This window comes from Podarcis liolepis, assembly GCF_965112155.1.
Source record: "Podarcis liolepis genome assembly, chromosome: 2".
Classification (NCBI taxonomy): Eukaryota; Metazoa; Chordata; class Lepidosauria; order Squamata; family Lacertidae; genus Podarcis; species Podarcis liolepis.
Window position 1 is genome coordinate 85,844,053 of NC_139555.1, and position 17,712 is coordinate 85,861,764.

General features: G+C 43.6%; 1 protein-coding gene and 1 long non-coding RNA gene across 7 annotated transcripts in view; one reads left to right on the forward strand and one right to left on the reverse strand.

Moving 5' to 3' along the window:
- The window catches only part of PLXNA1 (plexin A1), a 299,945-nt gene that overhangs the window by 253,690 nt on the left and 28,543 nt on the right, over positions 1-17,712 (forward strand). For all 6 annotated transcript variants that reach the window (XM_083489159.1, XM_083489158.1, XM_083489156.1 and 3 more), the window contains exons 23-25: positions 5,391-5,457; positions 16,078-16,224; positions 16,485-16,644. In XM_083489159.1, coding sequence (XP_083345285.1) covers positions 5,391-5,457; positions 16,078-16,224; positions 16,485-16,644 — 374 coding nt within the window. The remainder of the gene's footprint in view (positions 1-5,390; positions 5,458-16,077; positions 16,225-16,484; positions 16,645-17,712) is intronic.
- Positions 8,786-17,709, reverse strand: LOC310700242. Its single transcript, XR_014522524.1, has 3 exons — positions 17,317-17,709; positions 13,672-13,748; positions 8,786-12,102 (listed from the first exon to the last, which is right to left on the reverse strand). It is a non-coding gene; the product is annotated as an uncharacterized lncRNA (long non-coding RNA).

Sequence of the window (17,712 nt, forward strand, 5' to 3'; positions counted from 1 at the left end):
AATCTATCTAAAAATGGAGGGAATTTTCAAATGTGCAATGAACTGAGCAGGAATTTGAACTTAAATCTCCCGGAACCTAGTTCAATAGTTTCCATCTTTCTTTCTTTTTTTCTTTTGCAATCACTCGTAGCCGAGTAAGATTGTCTTCCATAGACACGGTTTTAACAATGAGTCCGTAAGTGACTGTGGAGGCCAATTCTGGACCCACACGTCCTTCCACAGTGGGGACATTGGTTTCTGGATGGGAGTTGATCACAGTGTGGATTTGCCAAGCATGCCTTCCTCTTAGCACGTTTCTACCTTGCATCCTGAGTTCGAGTGTCTTCAAAGCCCATGACACCTTTGGTAAAGACTGTTCTTCAACTGGAGCGCTCACAGGCCAGTGTTTCCCAGTTGTCAGTGTTTATACTACATTTTTTAAGATTTGCCTTGAGACAGTCTTTAAACTTCTTTTGTTGACCACCAGCATTATGCTTTCCATTTTTAAGTTCAGAATAGAGTAGTTGCTTTGGAAGACGATAATCAGGCATCCGCACAACATAACCAGTCCAACGAAGTTGATGTTGAAGAATCATTGCTTCAATACTGGTGATCTTTGCTTCATCCAATACACTAATATTAGTTCGCCTGTCTTCCCAAGTGATGTGTAAATTTTTTCGGAGACACTGCTGATGGAATCTTTCGAGGAGTTGGAGGTGGCGTTTATAAGTGGTCCATGTTTCACAAGCATATAGTAAGGTTCGTAGTACAATAGCTTTGTAAACAAGCATTTTGCTTTCCCTGCGAATGTCCCGGTCCTCAAACTCTCTGCACTTCAATCAGTAGAAAGCTGCACTTGCAGAGCTAAGGCGATGCTGGATTTCTGCATCAATGTTGGCCCTTGTGGAAAGATAACTGCCTAGGTAGGAGAAGTGGTTAACATTTTCCAATGTTACACCATTGAGTTGGATTTGTGGCGCTGCAGAGGGGTTATTTTGTACTTGTTGGTCCATCACTTTGGTTTTTTGGATGTTGAGTGATAGGCCAAGCTTTTCGTAAGCTGCTGCAAAGATATTTAGGATGGTCTGGAGGTCATCCTCTGAGCGTGCGCACACTACGTTGTCATCAGCATACTGAAGCTCTGTTACGGTAGCCTTACTCTTTGCTTTCAGCCTGCTCAGATTGAAGAGCTTTCCATCTGATCTATATATGATTTCTACTCCGGTGGGGAGTTTCCCTTTGACAAAGTGTAGGATCATGGCAATGAAAATAATGAATAGAGTTGGGGCAATAACACAACCCTGTTTAACACCTGAGCCCACTGTGAATGGTTCACTTTGAGAGCCATTGTTATCTGCGATTGTTGCTGTCATATTATCATGGAGGAACCGAATGATGTTTATAAATTTATCTGGGCAGCCAAGGACAGTCCACAGGGCATTACGATCTACAGTGTTGAAAGCCTTAGTCAGGTCAATAAACGCCATCACAGCACACTTGTTCCTACAGGGTTGTCACTTTCAGAACATAAGCCAGACCCACACACTGTTTGATCCATCAACCAGAACATAGCCTGCTGCCAAAGGCAGGCTGCAGCAGCAGATTAACTGGGCAATGGACTGCATTTAGCTTGTTGGGTAACAAGTGGTGCAGGCCTCAGTTTTTATGGGAAAGTGAAAGAGAAGGTTTTTGGGCATTGATAATGTGCTTTCTCTTGCAAGCACGGATCTGCTCTTCTAGGAAAACAAAGTCAAGGAAACTCTCCATTTAATCAAAGCAGAAGGTGAAAATCGGCAGGAATTATATTTGAGCCGACTACGTGAGAAATAAGAAAAAATAAATTTTAGGGATGCAGGTGGCGTTGTGGTCTAAACCACTGAGCCTCTTGGGCTTGCCGATCAGACGGTCGGCGATTCGAATCCCTGTGACGGGGTGAGCTCCCGTTGCTTGGACCCAGCTTCTGCCAACCTAGCAGATCAAAAGCACACCAAAAAGTGCAAGTAGATAAATAGGTACCGCTGCAGCAGGAAAGTAAACAGTGTTTCCGTGCACTGCTCTGGTGTCGGTGTTCCATTGCGCCAGAAGCGGCTTAGTCATTCTGACCACATGACCCCCGAAAACTGTCTGCGGAGCGGACAAACATTGGCTCCCTCGGCCAGTAAAGCGAGATGAGCGCCGGAACCCCAGAGTCGTTCGCGATTGGACTTGACTGTCAGGGGTCCCTTTATCTTTTTTTGTTGTTTAGTCGTTTAGTCATGTCCGACTCTTCGTGACCCCATGGACCTGAGCACACCAGGCACTTCTGTCTTCCACTGCCTCCTGCAGCTTGGGCAAACTTACGTCCGTAGCTTCGAGAACACTGTCCAACCATCTCGTCCTCTGTCATCCCCTTCTCCTTGTGCCCTCCATCTTTCCCAACATCAGGGTATTTTCCAGGGAGTCTTCTCTTCTCATGAGGTGGCCAAAGTATTGGAGCCTCAGCTTCAGGATCTGTCCTTCCAGTGAGCACTCAGGGCTGATTTCAACAACAGGCAAGGTGGTTTCACTCAAAGCAATCTGCAGTAATTAACTCTTCCCTCCTGCCTGATACTCCCATTGTTTCATGGGAATTCCACTCAAAATCTGTGCAGCTTTTGGTGGGATTTTGATTGTTTTGGTTTTGCTATTTTCAATAACACCCCTTAGCCCCTCCCGTCTGCTCCCTTATAGAAATGAGGAGGCAGTTTCCTTCTTGAGGTCATTAGCGTTGCTTGTACTTTTGTGAGCATTTGAATATGAAATAACTGATCTGATGATTAATAGATGGAGCAGCCAAAAAGGCATAAATAAAGAATTCCAATCAGAGCCACCTGCATATTTTTCTCCATTTTAAGGAAGAAATGTGCATAGTTTTAAATATTGTTTGATAAGTATGTTAAGGTGAATCTTAATTTTTGTATCAGAGCAATGTTTTCATTGGTATGAGCTGATGAATAGTGAAGGCAGTCAACACAGACTCAATTCTTACAGCCCTGTCTCTGTATACTAATCTGCTCATGTCTCTGGTGATCAGGCCCTGAGCTTCCACCAGCAGCTCTCTCTGTCTGCCTACAACTCTCTACGGTTTCAGTTGTATCTTCTTCCCAGCTCTCCCTTTGGCTTTGGCCTTGATCTCCTCTTTCTGGGCTCCTGCTTTGAAATACTTTGGCGTGTGTGTGTGTGTGTGTGTGTGTGTGTGTGAGAGAGAGAGAGAGAGAGAGAGAGGCTGATGTGCATAGGAAAATATATTGAAACTTCCTTCCTTTCTGCTGTCCCCCAGTTTGCCATGTGATGTGCTTTAGACTGGAACTCTTCCTTCCTAGATGACAATGTCTTTAGTCATGGACAAAAAGCAACACAATGATCATATAATGAGAACATACATTCTGGAAATGCAAGAAGGTTCACTTGCAGTTAAATGCAATTACTAAGCATCTGCACTCTGGAGTAGTATGTATAAATATAAAATCCAAATCTTATATTGTCAGTATGTAATAGCATATCAATGGGAAGCTAGTATGACGCCCTGTTTCTTTACAAAACCTTAACGAGGATCCACTGATATATTGACATATGAATAATTCATTTTTTGTTATATTCAGCGGTTTCTCCAACTCATGCAGACATTGGGAACTTGGCAAACCCCTGAATCGCAAGAGTTTTAGTTTTCCATTAAATGTCAGTATACCAATATACACTGCTGCAGATCCTCATGATGTCACTACATTGATCTGTTTAACATGGTCCCATACTCAGACGGAGGGAAGCGAGACTTCTTAGCTCTTTCTTAGCATATCTCTGTCCGGTCAAGTATTATGGTGTGCTAGAAATGGTAAGTGAGAAACAAGTGCAATAAAACCGAGCCTCTCAGATGCAGATAAATTTTGGGCTCTTTTTATCCCACCTTTCTCACAATACTAAAGAGGAGGAAGAAGCTTTTCATTGATCACACTCTCTCACATGCAGTGGAATTTATATAAATGGCTCTCCCCATATTTTGCTGTAATAGAAACCCATGACTGCTCTGGATGGGACAGGCATTTGAATTGCAGCTTAGAGATGTAAAAAATAAAACAAAAACCCTGTTTGAAAAAAATCGCAACATATTCTAGACTCATTCATGTGAGTCTAAGCTGAAATTGGTTGTAGACCTCCCCTCCACAACCTATTGCAAGAAAACAAACAAAACCCATCTTAATATTTCAAGTGGGGTATAATCAATGACAAGAGGCAACTCGGCTCACTACTAGACCAGACCAGAGATTGCAAGTGATGCTTGGCAGCATTGTCTGAAGCATCACTTAAGCTTCTGGAGGCTGTCTTCCTTTGTGGGGAATAAGCTGGGCCAGTTGCTCCCCACCCCCCAATTTTGGAAATACTATATGTTCCTTTTTTCCTGTTTAGAATCATAGAATCATAGAGTTGGAATAGACCACAAGGGCCATCGAGTCCAACCCCCTGCCAAGCAGGAAACACCATCAGAGCACTCCTGACATATGGTTGTCAAGCCTCTGCTTAAAGACCTCCAAAGAAGGAGACTCTACCACACTCCTTGGCAGCAAATTCCACTGTCGAACAGCTCTTACTGTCAGGAAGTTCTTCCTAATGTTTAGGTGGAATCTTCTTTCTTGTAGTTTGGATCCATTGCTCCGTGTCCGCTTCTCTGGAGCAGCAGAAAACAACCTTTCTCCCTTTAAGGGGAGGCAATGTCTACCACCTGGTTTTGGAGTTGGTCAATGTGAGCCCTGTCATGGATGCTTTAGCTGAGATTCTTGCATTGCAGGGGGTTGGAGTAGATCACCTTTGGGATCCCTTCCAACTCTACAGTTCTGTGATTCTATGTTCAATTATGTATGGCTGTTGCAGAGTACTTTCCAGCTGAGATTATTCACTGATATACAAAAGTATTTCAAAATAGTTCAGAGTTTTCTTGCCTTTCCCAGCTATTGCTCTCCTACAAAATGTTAACTGGGAAGCTTTGTGAATTCCATTAAACTCAGTGAAAATACAGATCCTTGAACTCTTTAGAAATGCGGAGCAAGGGCCAGAAGATGATTCTGGGGAGCAGTCTCTGGAGATTTGCTGATGGAGGTTGGGTCAACTCTTTTTCTTTAGCTGTATTTTTATTGCTGTGGCCAGCAGGAGTCCAGGTTTTACTCTAATGAGCTCTGTGGGGGCAAAGTGGGATTGGCTGTTGCCAGGACTATCTTTAGATTTTGTCATGGCAACCCCCGTGTTCTGGCTACCTTCCTCTTTGCTTTGAGGTTCCTGCCTTTCATGGTTTGACCTTTAAAGCCTTTAAGAGAAAAAGCAAAAGGATCTGAGACTTTGAGAAAAGATCAGAGGCCTCTGATTTTTCCTGTTCTCACACTTACTCCCTACCTCCCCTACAGGACTGAGTCGGTGGCTGAAAAAATGCTGACAAATTGGTTCACGTTCCTTCTGTACAAGTTCTTAAAGGTAAGAGTGGAGCATCTTGTTAACCATGTAGAATGAGGCTGGGGAAAAGATTTGGGTGCTTTATTTGTAAGAACCATTGCTTGTGCCTTGGGAATTGGGAACACCAAGGTTTGGGGGGCTGGTTCCACCTTTGGTATACCCCAATTTTCTGCAAAACTAAGCTAACAATTGTTACCAGTCTTCCTATTCTTTGCTATCACCACGTGAACTTCTAGATAACATTTAGAGAACTTGGATGCGTTTAGAAGTCACTCTGATGCACTGTTCCACTCACTTTCCTGATATCCCCAACCCTTTCCCCCCCTTCATGATAAACCAGTTTGGTGCAGAGGTGGGTTAATGGTTTTAGGGAGGTGCTGATAGAAGGAGGGACTGAACGGCTGAAGGATGATGGAACAGCGTAAACAATTGAATTCCCTATATGGAAGGGAAACAAAAAAAACGGCAATTGTCATTGTTCAACCAGAATTGTTGTATTTCCCAGGATCTCAGTGGAGGTGGCATGGCTGCAGCTGCATTAAGTTGGTGCAAGGTTCCCTCCCTGCCCATTACAGCTCATTAGTATGTAGCACATTTCTTCCTTTGGTCTTGTCTGCTGGAAAAAATCAGTAGGCACAAACAGATTCAGGTACATTCTGTGGAGGTAAAACCTGCAGGCCCTGCCTAGCCCCGAGCTACAAGCTGCTGCACCATGGATGAATTATGGCTGCCATTGCCTGGCACTGCTGTGGCCCATGTGTCAGGGGAGCTGTAGTTTACCCGCACTCCAGAAGGAAACCCAGGTTAATGACTGTTACATAGACCTGTTTGTCAGTCAAAAGTGATGCTTCACTGGGATCTTGCCAGACTTTCACTCAGCAAATCATTGTGGCGCAGAGCTGTTTTTTGTGGGATACCATCCCTCATTAAGATAAAGAAAGCTTGAATTGTTTCCAAGCAAGTTGAGAGCTATGCAGAGACTGCAAGTGATCGGCCACTGAGAGGTGATTTATGTTATCGCTTACATGCACTTCGCTCTTTGCCTCTGTCTAGGGACGTCCCATATCTATAAACGTATATCGCTACTGTAGAGCATATATCACTTTGCAAGGATGTAAGGAGAACAGTGCTTTGTTGCTGTTTAAACATTTTTTCTTAGAACCCAGCTCTGTATATCCTTGTTTCGGTGTACTGTCTAATCGCCATTGCGTTAAGTTGGTCCTATGGGCTACAATGTTTACTTAATTCTAGCTACAGCTCTTGCATGACTTTGGGATTTGGCAGGGGCCAGGTGAGGGAATAATTTAGGAGAGCTCAGGTGGTGAAGTCATGGAATACATGAGTTTGTTGGGAGAAAGGCTAGAAATGGAAGGAACCCATTCCTAATATACTGCTGCCTCTGCCACAGACTCTCAGCTGTAGAGGCTGCCTGAAGCTTGGGATGGGGTTTGGCTCCTTTCCAACTCTACACACCAAGGGATTCTGTAGCCAGAAGCTTTTTTATTTTATTTTTGCAGCTCTTCTGCAGAAGCCTCAAAGTTCTGCAATAGCCCACTCTTTAAGGAAGGGTTGTGGATCATGCTTTGCATGAGAAAGGTCCCGTGTTCAATTCGCAGCATCTCCAGGTATGACTGAGAAGAAGCCCTGCCTGAAACCCGGAGGAGCTGCTGGTCAGACAGTTCTGAGATAGATGGACCAATGACTTGACTCAGGCAACCTCATATATTAGTATCTTTACTGGGTCTGTGACAGTACAATAAAGACAATAATTCTTGAATTTATATTCTAGAGTTTTTAGGAGACCCCTGTTCCCTTCACAGAACTTAACATTCAGCCAGGGATCTCTGGGAATTGTAGCTCTGCGAGGGGAACAGGGGGTCTCAGTTCTCAGCATCTTTAATAAACGCCACTACCCAGGATTCTTTGGGGGAAGCCATGACTGTTAAAGTGGTATCGTAGTGCTTTAAATGTATGGTGCAGATGTAGCCTTGGCCTTAAATGTAGAGTTCCTATATAGCCATAACCAAGAGAAGGCTCCATGTAGTGTTTCAAGCAAAGGTGCACAAGTTTTTGAGAACGTGGTGCTGTGTGGTCTGGTCTGGAAATACACCTCAAGCTGTGTGTAGGAGACACCGGGAGCCCATGTGGTGCTTTAAAGAACCCCAAAAAAACTCTCTCCTTCAAAAATATCTCTGTGCACTAAGCTCCAGGAATAGATAAATTGCATTCCAAGCTGGATAAAGGAAGGGTTGACTTCATGCTGCTGGAATTTGGCAGTGCCATTTGTCACCACCCAAATCCAATGGACTGGCTCTTTCCATTCCTCCATTCCTTGTGCATGCAAGCACAAGTATATAAATCTGTCCTGCAGGTTAGTTACCAAGCTCTTAGAGCTGCTTTGAGGAAGAGGAGCAGGATCACATCAGTTGCTGAAGTTCATTTCCATGCAGCGTTCTCCTTTCCTCTTCCCACATCTCTGAAAGGTACAAAGCAATCGAGCCTACCAGAACGGTTGCCTTTGCAGATGGTCATTAGTGAGCCAACATATACCGAGTTCTAATGATAATACACACACACACACACACACACACACACACACACACACACAATGTTGTTTTATGTGCTTAAGCTTCTGGAAAGCATGGTCCTTGGATACATTTGAACATTGATCCCCGCTGCCCCCAGATTTTCTGCATTCAGAGAAATGGGCTCTACAGTCTCAGGGCAGCGTTCTTTCACAGCACAGATCAGAGTACACATGTGGCGGCTTTTCCCCAATTGATTTGGGGACAAAATATTTAATCAGCTATCCTTAATAACTAAGCAAACTGTCCCTAAATCTCCTGTACTTGCTCTTGCTGCCCATTTACCAGCCCAAGGCTGCTCCATAGAGACATTTTGACTTTCCTCCTGACAGTGCATGGCTATTGGGGGGATGGAAAAGGCCTGATTTTATGCTTGAATCATGATGCCAGTGCATGTGGCAAATAGATTTATCAGAAAAGTTTATTGGCGCGAATTGTCTTGAGTATGGACCAGGCAAAGCCTGATGCTTTTGCTGTCACCCAATTTCCCTCCCTCTCATTTATAAACAATTCAGTGGAGGAATTCCTCCCATCTGCTACCCAGATGGTCTTCTGGAAAGACTCGATATAACAGTGACCCCAGGCCATTGCCTCACCTTCCACCTAGCCTTTTCTTCCTCCCCTTTCCACCTTTACTCAGATATATAAGAAACTGTGACCCATTATTTTGTTCTTTTAATCTCCTTTGCTGCTTGCTTGCTTGCTTTGTTGTTTTGTGCTTGTGTGTTCCGTTGCTTGTATTATACAGTTCAAAATTCTTCAGTAAAAACTTATTACAAAAAAGATAGCTCTGACAATATGTGAGAAGGAAACCTTCTTGCTGGTTTTTATTTTGTTTGGAGTGGCAGTAAGCCAGGCTTTATTTAAAACACACACACAAAAGATAAAAACAGACTGGTCAAAAACTGACCATATGGCAAGTTTTAGTTAGAGAGTATATGAAGGAGAATGAGAATTTCCCTAGACAATAGAAGGGTGCATTCCCTGTAGACATGCTATTGCTGACTATGATGTAAATTTGTAGTTTAGTTCATCGTGTTCAGACTTGGTTCTTAGAGCTCTTCAACCATTACATCCCATACGAGCCATTGTCATTTGAGCAAAGTGCACCATGGTTGCAGCCACCTACCTTTACCCTGCTCTGTGTTCCAGTCTCCTCAGTATAAAAGAGCAATGTATGTAACCAGCAGGAAGAGACAGCTCCCATCAACTGATGTCTAGAATATCATTTCTCTGAGTAGCTTTAAAGGGATGAGGATTGCAGGTGGTTGTGAAATGAGAAGTAGTAGTCAAGATACTTGAAACAGGCTTCCCCACAAGCACTTTGCCAGCAGGGAAATATATGGTCCCACCCCACACTGTAGCAAAAGCACATGCAAATCCAGCAAGTGAACGTACTTGCATTTTTATGTGTGTAGCCTTTGGTGAATTTTTGCAAGAACATGTCTTTGGAGAAGGACCTGACAAGGGAATGCCTCTGCAGCTGGGGCATGAGTTTGTGTCCTTGGGTCAAAATGAGCTGTTGATGACCAGAACAAAGGAAAGAAAGAATGGTGGTATCTTATATTTACTGCCTTTCCTGTAGGGAAGAGTTTGTAGGAGCACCTCTGATTTGCAGCATTAAGGGATGCTCCCCAGATTTGGCTTATGTTTGTACACTTGCTGGTTGGCCCATATGTCTTCAGATAGGCACAAATTATTCCCATGGGTGTGTCAGGGACCAGAAGGAGGTGGTGGAGCTAAGGACTCCAAATCAAAAGAGGGAGAGCATATGTGGCCAGTTCAGAAGTGCTGCTACCCAGCAAGCTTGCGGGGACCAGTGTCCCATCAGTCAGAGGATGTGGCACTGCCATCCTTCGACTCAGAGAACTCTGTTGAAGACCTAGTGAGACCAGAAGCTCTCCCTCTCCATTGCAGAAGTAGCTCTACTGGAGAGGGATCTACTCAAAGCAGCACCTTCCAGTATGGGCAGCGGGGCTCACAATCAGGATGCAACTCTTGCTGCTATGTAGAGCCGAGCTCTGCTCTCCCATAGCTCAGCGCTTATCTCTAGCCTGAGCCCTTCATGAGATGAACACTCACAATAGGTGTAGCATACAAGGATGTAGCATTAGCTAGCCTCTTGTGACAGCTACACAGCAACAGCACAAGGCCCTTAAAGGAATGAAAAGAAACCCTGCCAATCATCTGTGAGGGAAATGATATATTGATTCAGCACCACTGAAGGCCGAGATCAATGTGCTGCTCTTCTTCTCCCTTCTCTCTCTGTCCTCTCCCCGCTTCCTTCGCCCTGGCTGCCCAGGTGTCGTTTGTGGCAGAGGTAGGGACAGGCAGGCATCGTGGAATCGGCAGGCCCGGGCAGTGGTGCTTTTGTTGAGGCCTTGAGCGCCATTCATCAGCCTCCTAATGAGCCATCCCAGGGAATGGGAGAGCGAAGCAGATAAAGAGGAGCATTGAAAAATGCACAATATTAGGTGCCTGATGAGCTAAATCTCATCAATAAGACACTGTGAGCGTTAGATAGTTTGGCTCATGCTGTTTCAGGCTTTCTCTCCACATACGCAGGCACTCATATGCAAATGCCAATGTTTACACTTTATTCTGCATCCTGCAGCTTCTCTTAATCTGTTGAAGGTTAAAGGAGGTGCTCTTCTCAAGAGCATTTGGTCTTTTGGCCCTTCTGCTTTTCGCAGGAGCTGGGGTCTACAGCCACTGTGCCTGCTTAATATTGGCCAGAGAAAGCTGTAGATAGGAGAACTCCTGGAAACAGTGCTGAGTTGTCAGTGGAACAAAGGTAATGGAAACATTTGCAGACAATATGTAAAGAGCAGAGCAGGCCTCTAGATCCTTCAGTTTATTTGTGAGATCTCAGTCCTGCATTTGTGTCAGAGAGGGCCAACTGATAAGTGGTAGAGCATGCAGAAGGCCCTGGGTTCAAGCTCTGGAATCTCCAGTTAAAAGGATATTGGGTCAGAGGACCTGGAAACATCTCTACCAGAGATTGCGGTGTTTTCAGTAAGAGTTCGGTGTAGTGGTTACAGTGCTGGACTGGGAGAACCAGGGTTGAAATCCCTAGTTGGCCTTGAAGCTTTCTGTATTGGGCTTCTTGTACGCTGCTTAGTGATGATTGTGATTAAGCAGTATACAAATAGTTGAAAGGAAATGAAGTAGATTGAAGTAGATTCATATTGATAGGTCTACTCTATATAAGTTACTAACGACCAGTACTTTTAATGTGCCTACTCTGAGTAGGTTTTACATTGGATAGAATCCTATGTTAGCTTTCCTCATTGTGGTACCCTCTTGATGTTTTGGATTATATAAACTGGCAGGGGCTGATGGGAATTCACTCCAAAACATCTGGAAGGCACCAGGCTAAATTGAGGAAGGCTGGGCTATGTGCTGGAATTGCCATACTTCCAGGGTTTGGGGGGAGCCATCTCAGCAAGTTATCGGTGACTTTCTTCATGTTTTGTTTTGTATTTTATGCTCAAATGTTTGGTTTTGCCTCAGATCCATTCCTTCCAGGAACTGGGCTCAGAGCCGTGAATTCTAAAAGCTCATCCCATACTGACTGTGCAGTCACTGTCCTGTCGCATAAAAGTGTGTTTTGGTCTATGTCATTTTTAAAAGATTGAGCGCAGACTTATGATGAGCCCAGGAAAAAAAGCATTGTCTCCTTGCACAAAGAGGTTGTTAGAGCTATGTGGTAGGTGCTGGCTGGTGTCTCGCTGTCAGCTGCTAAAGTGCTTTTCATCTTTGCAGATCAGCACATAATCCCTGCTCCAAAGCTGTTGGGGAGCATGTGGTGTTAACATAAGTCCTTGCCTAAAGATGCCAAGTTACCTTTGCCTGGTCTTATGGGCTTGGTTACTATTTTATACTTATTTATTAATATCCCATCCTTCCTCCTAAAGGAGCCCATGGCAGCAAGCCACATCCACAACAATACATTTTTTAAAGCATTTTGAAAACTGCTACAGTTAAAAACATTCTCTCATCCAGTGATTTCGCAGTTGCCAGGAGCACTGACCTTCAGCTATCGAATGCCTGGGCAAACAGCAGTGTTTTCAAACTCCTCCTGAAAGTCAATAGTGATAGAGACAATCACACCTAACCGTGGCATTCCACGAACAGAGCCACCACTGAAAAGGCCCTGTTATAGGTCACAGCCCCCTTCCCGCAGTCACAGCCAACAAGGCCTTACTAGCTGTTCATAGGGGCTGAGATAGCTGATAATGGGGAAGGTGTTCTTTTGGGTCCTTGGGTCATTTAGGGTTTCATATGCTGGCACTAACACCTTCAATTGTGCCAGTAGCTCATTGGCACCCAGTGCAGTGCTTTCAGAACTAGCAACACATGGTCTCATTTGACTGCCCCAGTTAACAACCTAGCAGCCTCATTCTGTACTGACTAGAGCCTCTGGACTTTCTTCAAGGGCAGCTCTTCATACAGCACATTACAGTAGTCCAGACAGAAAGTCACCAAATTATGGGGGTTTGCAAAATGTGTGTGGTGGGGGAGAGATTTGGGATTTTGGCCAGTCTTAGACAGTATTCAGAGTGCTGAAGACCAAGGATTGACAGAACCATCTTATTTCCAGTCTGCTTCAACTTTGCATGTGTTTATAAGTCTGTTCCATTCCTATTTCCACATTAATCTGTGGTTTTTAAAAGAATCTCTATGAAAATTAATATTTACACATTATTGAAATACATATTTTATCACAAAAAGCTTATTTAAATATGTATTTTTTCTCAAAGTATGCATTTCTAAACATGTTTTATGTTAAAATATGCCATTAATACTTTTTTACACATTTTGCTGCATATTTTGAGCCATAAAATACAGAGATGTGCAACATCTGAATAATAATTGCATTCTAATCTGTATATTAGTCCAGGAGGTGCAAATTAGGTTGGTTTGTTTAAAAATGTGGACTGAATGTAATTATCCTGTACCCCAATAGACACTCACTACAGTGGGATCCATCCGGATTTCACTTGCCTTTTCCATGTAGCCAACCCATCGTATCAGAACTTGGTGCCTGCCAGTGATATCAGCATACAAGGGGGAGTTGGGGCTCAAGGTCTTCTATGGCCCTGGCAGGTACCATTCATGCCTCCAGCACATACTGCACCTACAGATCTCTCAGCAAGCCTGGCATGGGCCTGGTGCAATGAGGGACCCAGCCAAATGCTTTGTGAACCCTATTTGCCCATGTACCTCCCTTAAGAGAAGGCAAAAGTAATTTCATCTTTTGTGTTTGGAGTCTTAATAAAAGTGGCAAAGAGCCAAAGCAGGTTATCCTGGAGTCAGTATGTGTGATAGCCTTCCCGTAAATAAGAAAGAGCTGGCTAACACATCATTTGGCATAAAGTTGATCTACTGAGCTCACTGTTGGCTTTGCTAGAGCAGATTCAGTGGCCTGTTTTAAATGGGTGTAGCTTGAAACCACAATCTGCTCTCTAGCAGATCCATGCCAAATACTCCCACTTCCCTTTGCAAACAGATATTGAACCCGCTAATTCTTATGGAAAGTTCTTCTACTGTTGCATGATTATGGCAACCTGCCCAACTGCACTTTTGTAGCTGGGAGTCACACAGTTCAAGAGCAGTTAACAAACGTAATTAACTAGTTAATACTTACCCCAAGTTTTAAAGAACGCAAAGCCCTCTCTGTCTGTTGCCCATTGTATAAGACCCAGTATCCAGAACCTCTGAGGACTGAGAACATTAAAACAGGGTTAGTCTTCAGAGGTGATCAAAAGGTAAAAAGCAATCCACTGCTCTCAAGAGTGCCTTTAAACAGCCCTGATAACAGGTCAGGCACCTCGCTCTCAAGCAATGCATGGCTCCTCAGCTGACTGCAAGTGGGAGAAAACTGTGTGATGAGAGATCACAACAGACAAACAAGATACGACCAAGGAGCCATCTTCAATTTATTCTCCATCTGTGTTGCTTTTTTGTGCCTGAATGGTTTGCAGTTAGCTTTTATAAGTAATAAAAGCCCTCCTTGGAAGAGGCTTGAATTTCTGGCCTCACCTGAAAAGGGAGGAGGGCAGGCAAAAATGGGAGAGTCTTGCCATGCTGGAGTGTAATTGCCATGCAAGCCTGTTAATGTACGGCCATCATTTGGCTTGTGCATTATGAGGAGACAAGACAGTTATTAATAAACAGCATAGCACCCACATTGGTTCATTCTCTCTCTCTTTCTTTCCCAAGCAGACTTAATGAAGCCAAGTTTGCAAATGAAACATAATTTCAAAGACAGGCGTGTTGTCGGTAGGTCTAGGGATGATGTATGCCTGTTCTTGCTCGTTAGCAGCTGTCTCTTTAATTACTGCAGATGCTAACGAGATGCTAACAGCATATGGTGGCAGAGAGAGGAGATGCACTTTGCACCAAAGTAGAATTTGTTTTGATGGTGGCCAGCTGGGAAAGAGGTGGCAGGACTGAGGTCACTTGGGATTTTTGTCTCTACCCCTCCTGTTTTCATCTTCACCCTAGTTGGCATAAAAGATTGCACAAGAAAATACTGAAACACTCCTGGGGACCAGCTATGTAGCATTACTATACGTCTGATCCAAACACTGTTGAAGTCAATGTCTCAATCCACTGATAATAGTTTTCAGAGTGATGTCTCTCTAGTTCCCCTCTCACCTTCTCAAATGTCTTTCACACTCATCCTATTAATTTCCATCTCTTCTCCCCTGCTTCAGCACCTCACTTCCAGTCCATTTTAATCATACACCCCTGACTGCTGAGGTTGACACTTTTTCAGCTGGGAGTCTACTGGCTCCTTTTGTTTACTGTGTTGTCCTTAACTTTTAATTGCACAACAATCACAGACTTCCATTTCTTTTATTGTTAGAATGAAATCGTGTGACCATTTAGTAAGTGAAGAAGAAACAACAGGAAGCATTTATTTCACGTATCTAAGGATTGACTTATGAGGCACATGGCTATGGAGAGTTTTAGAATCTGGATTTTTTTGTACCGATGAGACAAATTCATAGAGGATATACAAATCCATTCCTGACTATTGACCATGCTGGCTGGGACTGATGGGAGGTGGAGTCCGACAACATTTGGAGGGCCAGTTTCCCCATCAATGTAGAGGAAGGCAGATTTATGTCCAGCTTATCTCTTACTTCATAGTGCTGGAAGCTTTGAATGAACAATAGTTAATGGATTGTTTTGCAATTGTCATATATCCTTTTCTGAAGAACCAGGTCCTGGCTATTGTCGGAGATTGATTCTAGGTTATATGGCTCATTGACTTGATCCAATAATGGGTAAGAATGAACATGGAGAATTAATTTGCAGAAAAACTTGTAGAAAACCACATCAGTCAACCCAGATACCTACTGAACAACCACTTGAGATAGCCCTTTATGGTCTACTTTATCTTATGAAGTCTTTGCTCATGCCTTGTCCATCCCCATGTATTGGATATTTTGTGCTGCCCAATTGAGCCTACCCTTTGGGGGGAAAGTAGGGTTATAATCCCTGTAGATCAGTGATCTTCGGTGAAGTTCTTGAATTTCTAAAGTTTGCACATGCTTTTTCACTGCGTTGTTTCTCAAACCATCATGTACCTCAGCATTAATAGCTGCCATATATTCAGCAAACATCTTGTCCATTATTTTGTTTGTGTGAAAAGCCAACTGAAACAATTGACTTGTATTTTGCAAAGAGTAGGATTTTTCTGATAAGATTTTCCAAAGAATGGCTTTTTTTGGCAAGATAGGGGTCAAAGGAGATACGATACGAAAGCAAATGGAGCAAGATCCAAAGGTATCAAACAACATACCGTAATCATTAGGCAAACTTTGATCTTACTACAACACTGGTCATTTCTGTGTATACATTTAAAGCATGTTCTCCAGGGTCCAGCAAATTACTACTACTACTACTACTACTACTACTACTACTACATGGAAGTAGTGTTTAATAAAATCAGCCTCCAATGCAAGTTTGATTTGGAAACAGCTGCTTATTTTAGGTATTTCAAGGGATGTTCTATCTAATGCCCTGTCCTCCTTCTCTTTAGGAGTGTGCAGGTGAACCTCTGTTCATGCTTTACTGTGCCATCAAACAGCAGATGGAGAAGGGACCCATTGATGCTATCACTGGAGAGGCTCGCTACTCCTTAAGCGAAGACAAGCTCATCCGTCAACAAATTGACTACAAAATGCTGGTTAGTGCAAGTGGGAGCCTGGTTTTCTGGAATCTGATCAGCAGGGTCAATGTTATTGGGGGTTAAGAAATTCCACTGCAGAATTTTGCATTCCCCAAAATTTCCAACCTAATGACTGGAAAAGGGGGTAAAGCTTCCAAGGCAGTTTGATGACTTCTCATTCTCTTGCCCATTTCCCTCTGCATTCCCCCGATATGCAACCATAGTGCAATGTGGCAAATCCCATCATGCAAATATATTTACCTTTTTCTCTCATATAGACGCTGAACTGTGTGAACCCTGAGAATGAAAATGCTCCCGAGATCCCAGTCAAGGTTCTAAACTGTGACACCATCACACAAGTGAAGGAGAAGCTTTTGGATGCTGTGTATAAAGGAGTCCCTTACTCACAGAGACCTAAGGCAGGAGACATGGACCTGGGTAAGTTGCAGAGTTACAGATGTTTGCTTTGCAGCCAGTGTATACTAAAGGGTGGATTTACACAACCAGTTCATATTGCATTTGTACTTGCAGTGGTAGCTATGTTAGCTTCTTGCAACAAAAGCAACAGTCTAGTGGAACTTTAAAGAGTAACATACTTATTTGGAGCATCAGCTTGCATTGATTTTGTCATATACAAAGGTCTCTAGTCCATGAAAGTGTATTCTACCAAAATAAAATCGATTAGTCTTTAAGGTGTCATCTGCTGCCAACCACTTTCCTCCCCACAGCCTTTTCCTAGCTGCCACTTTTCCCAAAGTTGGGCTCTGATATAGAAAGAGAGTCCATCAACTGCCTTGCAGGAAAGGCTGCATGAAGGTAAGTGGTTGGCAGGTGACTTAGCATCCCAGACCTGCTTGCATACATTTTAGCTTAGAAATCAGGCCTTTGCCATTGCCCAATGTAGTTTGAAACTTAGATGCCCTTCAATTTGCAAGCGAGGTCATCAATCTCCTGCTGGGGAAAATGTTCTTAATGTGTACTTGCTGGTCCTAGCACAACATCAGATGCTGCACCATGGAATGTAAGAAGGAGCAAGTCTCAGCGCTGCATTCTGTACTTTAAATTTAAGAAGAGCTATACATTTTCTCATTGACGCTTGTTGTGAATCACCTGAATAGATTGTTGGACCCAGAGTTTGGAAGCCAGTGTTTTCATTGGCTGAGACAGTAGTGCTCAGTCAGCATTGAAAATTTGAGATTCTCTGTAAGGGAAAATAAAAGGAACACGGGTGAGCTGCAGATATTTCTGTTGCTTGGAGATTCACTGAACGGGGTCAAGCAGTAGGATGGTGCTGCTCAAGAACAGTGATATCCCATTTTTGCAAATGGAGTACAGACAGGAGAAAACGAGTCAGTTATTCTCCATCTAAATGTTTGGCCAGCCTCATCAGCATAGCTGCTGGCAGCGCACAAGACAGCCAAGGGTTTAAAGTGGGGTGTGGCTTTTAAAAACTGTTTGTGCCACGCCTCACTCACATGCTCTCCATGCCTTTCGTTCTGTGATCTG